Genomic DNA, 9565 nt, shown 5'->3' on the forward strand with positions numbered 1-9565 from the left:
GCTAATAATCATCCTTACTACTCTTCATGGACATGCCTAACCATTCAACCCAATTTTCAATCCTCAACATTGACCAGAATTGAAAGTTGCACAAAGATATATGATAGCAGCACACCGTGTGTCACAGCGCTACCTTTATACCGCTATGCAACAATGCGCTTAAGGCAGCAGTTGCGGGAGTACGAAGTGAGGGTTTGAAATATCTGGGAATTATTAGATTTTATCGGTTCAAATCTAGCAAAATAATTACTAAGATAAAACTTGGGCCAAGTTCTCTTGGTCCAAGTAAGATATTTTTCCAATCTTTAAGTATTTCGAACCATCCTAGCTTCTTAACCTTATATATATAAATTTCACTTATACGGAAGCAATTAGCTACTGTAATTAACTCAACACTTGAAGCATCAACTATCGGAAATGTATAAAAGAGATGCGATTAAACTGTTATATCATTGTACATTTTGCAATTACTCTGATCAGTTACTCACTCTTACTATCAGTTACAGTTATATTTCAGTATGTTTCCTAGTATAGTATTGAGGTCAATCTTTAGTAATCCATGAATTTGTTATATTCGAATCGCATAGCCTGTACAGACAACTTAAGTAAAAGTATAGTGGTATATATTTAGCAGTACAAAAAAAAGAAAGCCGAAAAGACACCTTTACTTATTGGGATCAGTGATCCAAAAATATCGCTGCGGATTAAATCTGAAATTTGAGATAAAAAAGTATGATAATGTCTGAGTTAGCAATAAACTTGCAGCACGATAATTTGCTGATAAATTACTAATGTGGATGTTTATAACTGTTGCTGGTTTACTCAAAACACTGATTATCTTCACCTACTTCATTATATTATGTAAAAGCAAAAAAATGGTAAATTCTCCTTTCTTGTTCAATTTTTCATAAACTTTCTTTTTTTGCGATAAGAAAATTTCGAAAGTTGGAAAATTAGTTTAAGAAAAAAAGACTGAAGTTCACACTTAAATCGCCACAGACATTAGCATACGCTAAACAGAAGAAATCGACGTAAAGTTTGAGTTTCGGTTTTTTTCTTTTTTCTTTTTTTTTTTGAGGGAAGAAAAGAAAACGAAAAGTAGAGAAGAAAAGCTGGAGGATGGATACAAAAAGGTTATTTCTCGTGGTATCACAATGTCAAATGATTACTTTGACCATTAAACAAACGATGAGATTTTGCTAGAATGAGGAATCTTAGCTTCTTAAAACAAAAAAAAAAAAAAAAAAACTAGGGAATATTCGGTGGTGAGTTGGAATTGGGAGAGGACACGGTTACTGAAGTAAGAGAACTACGTCTGACTTAATTAATATTTAGAAGAAAGTCAACCTATGTGATGGATGAAAAATTATCAGTATAATGATATATTTTAGAAGATTCCAACTACACTAAAGTTTCTCGTTATTAACGGTTGACCTTTCACATTCATGAGATGACTGTAAAATAAGCTGTCACATTCATGAATATCGATTTATATCAAACAATTCAGGTTGAAAATGAAAAAGAAAGTGGTTCGAAAAAGAGTGGTTCGGAGAAATTAAAGAAATCGGAAGGTGACAAAAAATACGAAGATGATAGAAAAGCTGGTCCTTCGACTGAAGGCGAAATAAATGAGCCAAACCTAGAAAGTAACCGAGAGGAAAAGAAACCGGAAAAGACGATGAGAAGGAAGAAAAAAATGGAAAGGAAGAGGAGAAAAATGAGAAAAAGGAAAAGGAAAATAGGAAGAAGGAAAAGAAAGAGATGGATGAAGCCTCAGAGGTAATCATAATCATGCTTATCACTTAATATCATATCATAATACTTCAGGGAGGGAGAGATATGTATTTCAAGCAAATATATTCAAAATTTTTCATGTGCTATTATTGTTTTTGATTGTTAAGTTTAAATGTCAAAATTTAAATAATGACCTAACAGATTGGAATTTTAAAGAGAAACTGACTTGTTTAGAAGTGAGTCAACCATAGATTTCTGTTATATTTCTTATAAAAAGTATTCATTTAACTAAAAGTTTCTAGAAAAAAGAGCAAAAAGAGAGTGACAAGAAGTCTGATGAAAAAGAGGGTGAGGAGATTGAGGCCGGTAAAGATAATAAAGATAATGCTGCTGGAAAAGAAAATGAAAATAAAGGAAGTTCGAAAAAAGAAGAGGAGGAGAAGGAGTTAGAACAAAAGAAAGAAGGAGGAGAGGAAGAGGACAAGAACGACGACATTAAGAAAAACAAGAAAGAAGAAGGGAGAAAGAGTAGTGAGAAAGAAGGAGAAGAAAAAGATGGTAAGAAAGAGGATGAGAAGGAAGAGGACGAGAAAAAGGAGGAAAGAGAAAAGAAGGAGGAGCAGAAAAAAGAGGAGGAAAAAAAAATGGAGCAGAAAAAAGAGGAGGAAAAAAAGTGGAGCAGAAGAAAGAGGAGGAAAAGAAGAAAGAGGAAGTAACCTATGATCCGAAAGAACTTAAATTTACACTAGCTGGCGGTTCAGTAAAGTTTACCATTAGAAATAGTACTGCTAAAAGACAGGCCCTTAAGGTACCTTTTATGAGAGTGAACTTTTTTTTTTATATTCATCTTTCTATACTTAAGTTACGAAAATTTCTCCTCATATAGATCATGAGTAATTAGTGGACGATCGGAGAGTTCTGCAACGAATGTACAGATGGATTAAAATGAGTTAATCCGGTTAAAGTTTTGATTCATTTCACGGAAAAAAACACTTGAAACTATGGTGAAAGGAAATAAATAATCTTGATATAGATAAAATGTTCGGATAATTTCCTATATCGAGTGAATCCAGTCTTTTCGTTCATGGAACCAAGTGCAGAACAAACCATTGAAGTGATAAGACAATCTGGAAATCCGAAAATCGACAAACTTGTGCTCATACATACGCCGGTATGTTAAGCACTAAATAATCTATTCAAACAAATAATAAATACGGAATTTGAAGTGAAATTTTCAGAATTTTTATACTGATAATAATGAGTATTTACATATTGAGGAAATATGTTCTGTATCGCTTCATTTCTAATTTATTCTTTCCTGAAACATGAATAAGACAAAAGTTTTTAGCTTTTTTTTTTCGAAAGTCTTAAAAAGCGAGGTAAAATGAGTAATTGTTATGATTTCATATGAAACATTCTGTATATTTCTAATTTTGTAACCAATTTTTTTCTTTCTTTTTTTTACAACAACACTTGTACTTCATAAACACTATTATTACTCTCGTCAATTTTGCTCAATTTCATCCATACTATTTTCTCGAAGAGAAGCAAATTTTGAAGTTAAAATGAATTTCAGGCAAATGCAGGCGAAATGGATGCTCCATCATTGTTCAAGAAACCAATTACTTATGTAAATTTCACAATTCCATTGCTAGTAACGTGAAGAGAACTGTAATTTCTGAGGACATTTCACACTGTTCATGGTGCACTTCTCCCAAAATCACTATGAATTGAATAAAAGTTGATATCTGTAAAATATACAATTTCTTATCACCAATAGTTTCCATTCCTTATCATTATTCTCCTAGCTAGTTCTTCTTCACTTCTCTATCTCATCTAAAAAGATAAAGTATTTCGAGTCTCCTACAACAGCATCTTTGACATGTCATTGTTAGATGATATTATCCAATCTTTCTTATCATTTCTCGTAATTTTGATCAAATAAAAGGAATGATATGAAAGGAAGTTCTTAAGTATTATCCATTAGGAATGTGAAAATGTTAGAACAAACTTTAATTTCTAAAACTCCAAACAAAATTTGAAAAAAAAAAAATTACCCCATTTTCTTCGTTTACGTTAGCTTTCCTTACTAAGTTATATAATCTCGCACAAATAGTTCCCTTAAATTCAAAAGCAACAGAATCCCTGAGAATTTTCAAAATTTCGAAATCTTGTAAAACTTCGATGACGTGACCTCAGCACGTTACATTGACGTATTACTCTGAACCAAATTACTCATGCGATAAATAAAACGGTATCGCTTACATTTTTTTTTTTTGTAATAATTGCACAAATGCACGGAAGACAAAGATTAGTGATAACAGAGAAACAACACTAGGCAGATATACATACAGTAAAGTGTGATCACATATAAAGTGGAGAGAGGAAACAACTATAGTAAAAAAAAAAGAAGGAGAATACGTGTAGTGTGACAATTGTTGAGCACGTGTAATGTGACAATGTTGATTTTGCTACGTGACAATGTTGATTTGTCAGCAATTTCCACGTTGGAAGTGGTCTGTATTTTTTTTTTTTTTTTTGCATAGTATTTCTATGTAATTATATTATCTCATCTTTTATGATGACTTTATCAAGCAATGTGTTGTACATTTATTTCAAAATTATTTCTGTATTTTGTATGTTTATCTGAAATTTTTGACTTAGCAAGATGATGCAAAAAATCGGAAAATCATACTTGACGTTTACTACTACTGGTTAGTGCTAGTATTGACGCATTTGACGTTGTCTGCATATTGTATTTAAAGTTTCACGTGGAAGTTTGGTTTCTGACAATTTACTATCCGATAATACTTAATGTTCCTTATAACATTTCAGGAGCAAATTTTCTACTGATTGGCTATTCACATCTTTATAGGAAGAAATATGGCAGATGAAAGTTCCGTGAATGAAGATGAAATAATTTGCTCGAAGCTTGCTATTAAAGAATAGTATGATTTAAAATATTCTTTTTGTTCCTTCTTTAGCTTGTATTCTTGAAGGAAATTCAGCTCTGTATTATTAACACTATTTGCTATTCAACATTTCTCACTACTGTTCTAAGTTGAAATGTTTGATACTATATCTGAAGTTCAGTTTGAACCAACTTCAGCCAGTCCCGTAAATGTCAATAAATGAATAATAAATTAGAATTAAGGTAGTTTTACAGTTGGATTGAACATTACGAAAGAGAGCTGAAAAATTTCGAAGAATTTGGAGATGAGGGCGAAGTATGGTTTGGACGTAGTGCTGAAAGTCGTTTGGTGAATTATGTTAACGGAAATGAACAATTATCCAAATCATGCAGATTGATAGATTTTGGTTGTGGAAATGGTTCATTGCTGAGAGCGCTGGTATGTGTAGTGTTGTCGCAGTTACAACTAGGGTACGTGATAGTATTGAATTTTAGAGGAATTAGGTAGTTCTATGCAAGAGATTCGACGAAAAATAGCGAAATTGGGGGATACATTACCGAACAAAACTTTTTTAAATTATCATTATTTTGATCATGTCAGTTATTCATAATACTTCTTCAGATTTGTTAGATAAGTAGATTAGCCTGTTCTATGAATTGGATGTGATTTAAAGAAAGAGAGAGGAAAAAAAAAACAGGGTTTCGACTTTTAATTTTTGCAACCACAACGAAAACGAGCTTCTTCGGTTAATCATTTTTTTTTTTCGAGAAATTGCGCTACTTTGCTAAATATCAAGAAAATATGTAAAACCCATACTGTGGATTAAATTAAGTAGTGAAGATCAGAATTTCAGCTGTTTAATCCAATTCATAGCATATATGCAACTGACGCCATTAATGATTCGATCCGTATTTATTCGGTTTCTGATCATTTACATCTTCCTGTATCTCTTTTACTCTAGACTTCTTATTAACGTCTTTCTCTTCTAAAGCATATCCTTCACTCTCCCCATTTCCACATACCCTAAATCAAAATTTTTTTACTTTCCAATTTTACAATAATTTTAATACAGTTGTTAATAGAGATGAACGTTGTGTAGTTGTCCGTAATTTCCTTTACTTCAGCGACAAGAAGGCTATTCTCATTTATGTGGTGTTGATTATTCCGAAGAAGCAATACTGCTAGCCAAAAAATTCACAGAGAGCATAGAAAGCAGTATCCAAATTGATTTTCGGGTAATTCTTTATCTATAAGATAATGAATGAAACGTTCTTAATTCTAGAGCTTATATGGATAGCCGTTTTTAGGTAGCCGATCTACTCAGTGAAAGCATTAATTTGGGGAAATTCGACGCTGTTCTTGATAAAGGCACTTGGGATTCTCTATCACTATCAGTTGATCGTGACCGCTGTTTGAGGAAGTACAAGGCAAGCGTATGTAAAACTCTGAGACCTTGCGGACTTTTCATCATTTGTTCATGTAACTACTCGAGGTACTGTATTGTGGTGGATAACATTTCGTTAATTTTCATGAACCTTTTTGACGAATCTTTGTGCAGCCTTATATGGTTTTACCAGCTTTAGCAGATTCATAAAATTCATATAGAGTCTCTCGTAAAGAACAATTCGGATCCTTTAACCATGCAGTGTAACAGTTTAAAATTAATATCAATTTATACGATCTGATTCTTTTAGAGAGTGAAGTATTTTTCCATTGTAAAGTAATTTCATTACAGGAATGAACTGGAAAAGCAATTTAGCGATGAAGAATTGAAATTTCTCGAAGAGATCCCACCTAAAAATATTTTTGAATTCGGTGGTCGAAAGGGTTCAACGACAACATGTATGGTATTTCAAAGGCTTTAGGTTCAACAAAAAATACCAGTACTAATTCTGTAGTTCCCTTTTATGGCACTTCTTGTTTGAATTGTACTCCAGGGCGGAGAAATAACATGGGTGAATAGAGATCAAAGCCAATCTAGGTCTCTTGCTCACAGAGTTTTTACTTTGATGTAAAAGATGGCGTTTTAATTTCTGCACCATAAAAAATTTGATGTCGCGAGAAAATGAATGCGCCTACCTTCTTGAATTTTACATTTAAATGTTTTGATGTTACATTTAAATGCTTTAATGGAATCTATTGCATCATGATCAATAAACAAAAAAAAAGATGAAAACAAAAAGACGGATTTCCAGTAAACGCTGAAATAATAATAAGTGGTAAAAGACCACTTAGGCAAAACATGAAATGCTAGAAAAGTTCCACAGAAATGTTCAGTAAAAATCAGGAGTTGGAACTTTTAAAAAATTTGAGTTTTTTGTGAAAGTGAGGAGTAAGACTCGATGGGAATTGGTAAAAGAAATGTCTAGAAAAGAAGGTAATTCGCATGTACAGTCAATATTGACCATCCTTTGGTAGAGTACAATAATGATATACCGTACTTCTTCAGTTTTCAGTAAACTCGAAGGACATTTCACCCGGAAATTTCTCCTTGTACCTGCAGAGACGAACAGAAGTTTAGCAGAATAAATTTACAAAAAGATCAGTCATTTATTCACATGCAGCGGAAATGGCTGCTTGTTTTGAACGAAGCAGGTTAGATTAAAACGCGAAAGGATGAAAGAGTTCGGTAATTATCAAAAACAACACATTTGATCAATCTTCCGAAAAACACATTCTGATTAAATGCAAACATACTGCTGGTACCAAAAATCTTTCATAACAAAATGGGGAAATGGAAAATTACAAAATAATAAGCAACATAAACTAAAATATGAAACAAACTAAATTTAAAACAGCATAGATGTAACGGTAATATCGTAAGATGCAGAAGCGTGAAACACCTGCAGTACGGACTGCATTCTGATAATCAACTGCATTTGAGGTCATACCAAAAGCTCGAGAATTCTTCCGTTATTTTCATGCTATCCAGCCTTACTTGTATCTAGGAAAATATGAAATGGAGTAACTTGAAAAAAAAATCTTTTAAACAATGAAATTAGATATGCTTTTTGAAAAGACTTTGTATGATAAAGAAAAACATTAAACTACGGAAGCTTTAAAATTTTCAAACCATTCCAAGAACAGGAGCTTTGCTAAAGGGTCCATAGTTGATGGCATCCTTCACAGTGAAGATAAGCATGTGATTCTCGATATCGCTAAAGTGCAGGTCAAATTCAAACCTAAAGAATTTAATATCAAAAAACAGTGTCAGGGAATACAATGGCATAAAATTTGACTCAGTTGATTCGCTATAAGTTCAACCATGGACTTTGAAGGGTAAATATCCCAGTTAGCACCTGAAATTGAACATTTCCATCCCAAAAGACTATCTCTGTGCAACAGGCTACTGAGGATTATGAAAAAAAACTTATGCTTCGGAAAGAATATTTGATCAAATTTACCGCAGATTTCTGGAAGAGAATGGTTTAAGAAAAACAACAATGATAGAAACTGACTGGATGTCGAAAAGCGGGTCAAGAGATTTCTTGACAATTGGTGTTTTTCGTTTCTCACCACCACGCATATTATCCAAAGGTGTTAGACGTACAGTTAGGTATGGATCTGCAGAGCCCTGACTATCAAGTGGACATAGTTCTCTATAACATTGATCATTTACACACGTATAAATGAAAGCTAAAAATGATTAACAACCCCAATTAAGATGGTGGATAGTGTTGAAGCACGATGATATAGACATATTTTTCTCATTTTAATTGAAATTCCCATCAAACTCTGGTCAGTAATCAGTAACAATATAATTGAAAAATGACACTTAGAAATGAACTCATAATGCATCGGCTTGTAATAATAGAGATCGAGATAACAAACTTCAAGGATGACCTTTTCGTGAGATTTCTGCCCATGAGATTTGTTTAAATTAATTGATAAAAAAATCCACGGTAGTTGAAAATAGTTTACAACTGTTTGAAAGTGAATAAATAATACGTACATTATACGTATAACCCGAACTATTAGCCTGTTTGATTCTTTCAGATGCTGAAGACCAAACTGCAAACGACCACTTTGACCAGTACTAAAAATATGTAGAGGTTAAGGACAGAAGTTATAGTTTCTCTCACCAATGATGTATAAACCTCGAGTTGCCAATCCCGAAGAATAATGTTTACTATTCGCTGAGAAACTCAAAGCTAATATAAGTAATCTTTATTCCCTAATATTGCTGAAATATGTCTCAAAAAACATACGGCTTTCCTTTGCCTTGTGTATGTTTCGTTAGGAACAGTTTTTCACCAAAAGTACGACGACGTCTATATGCACTTGTGGCTGATTCACTGCTGTTCCTTCGCGTTTTTATCTGTTCGATGACCGATAATTTCGAATCTTTACTGCCAGTACCTGTCTCATTCGGTTTTCGAGGATTCACTTCATATTCTGAGGAATGTCGATTTCGCACACTTTTATCAGCCGTTACTAATTTTTCAGCTCTCTCAATGAACACTTCTAAAAAAAAGATATTCGAAATATAGTACCGCATTCATTAGATAAACAGTGTGGCAAGCTCAGTCTTAATTACAAGGAAAAGAACTAATTCCAATTACAATGTCGATTATTCAGTCTACCCGCAAGAACGTATTTACTATAACCTTTACTATCTATGAACTGAATTTTCCAACTCTTATTGCGAATGCACTTAATATTAAACGTGTGTAACAAAGATAACTTTTTCTTGACAATTTAAATAAAATCTTACCATTGCCATAAATTGCTTCGCTATAACCATCAGAAGCCAAATTGCCTTTTTGTTGAACGGTAACTAAAGCCTACAAAAACAATGAACTGAAAGCAATAACCCAAATACAATAGAATAACCTTAATCAGGATCATATATATATATATATATATATATATATATATATATATATATATATATATATATATATATATATATATATATA

The 9565-nt window shown here is 32.7% G+C and overlaps 3 protein-coding genes across 3 annotated transcripts in view; 2 read left to right on the forward strand and 1 right to left on the reverse strand.

Moving 5' to 3' along the window:
• Nucleotides 1–1477: 1477 nt before the first annotated feature.
• LOAG_18518 (hypothetical protein) lies at nt 1478–3593 on the forward strand (the record flags this gene model as incomplete). Its single annotated transcript, XM_020451178.1, has 6 exons — nt 1478–1646; nt 1676–1779; nt 2037–2292; nt 2388–2542; nt 2768–2905; nt 3311–3593. The coding sequence occupies 6 exons, from the start codon at nt 1478–1480 to the stop codon at nt 3395–3397; spliced, it is 909 nt and encodes a 302-aa protein (XP_020305062.1). The 3' UTR covers nt 3398–3593.
• A 970-nt stretch (nt 3594–4563) lies between these two features.
• Nucleotides 4564–6722, forward strand: LOAG_09862 (hypothetical protein). Its single transcript, XM_003145389.2, has 5 exons — nt 4564–4682; nt 4901–5084; nt 5771–5881; nt 5954–6138; nt 6382–6722. Exons 1-5 carry the CDS (start codon nt 4618–4620, stop codon nt 6509–6511), a joined length of 675 nt encoding a protein of 224 aa, XP_003145437.1. The 5' UTR covers nt 4564–4617; the 3' UTR covers nt 6512–6722.
• Nucleotides 6723–7189: 467 nt separating this feature from the next.
• The window catches only part of LOAG_18519 (C2 domain-containing protein), a gene marked incomplete at its 5' end in the record, with an annotated part of 6611 nt that continues 4235 nt past the window's right edge, over nt 7190–9565 (reverse strand). The window contains 6 exons of the mRNA XM_020451179.1: nt 7190–7590; nt 7720–7828; nt 8105–8245; nt 8599–8682; nt 8855–9110; nt 9361–9430. Of these exons, the coding sequence (XP_020305063.1) occupies nt 7516–7590; nt 7720–7828; nt 8105–8245; nt 8599–8682; nt 8855–9110; nt 9361–9430 (735 nt within the window). The 3' untranslated portion in view covers nt 7190–7515. The remainder of the gene's footprint in view (nt 7591–7719; nt 7829–8104; nt 8246–8598; nt 8683–8854; nt 9111–9360; nt 9431–9565) is intronic.

Source organism: Loa loa (genome assembly GCF_000183805.2).
Source record: "Loa loa unplaced genomic scaffold supercont3.341, whole genome shotgun sequence".
NCBI classification, from domain to species: domain Eukaryota; kingdom Metazoa; phylum Nematoda; class Chromadorea; order Rhabditida; family Onchocercidae; genus Loa; species Loa loa.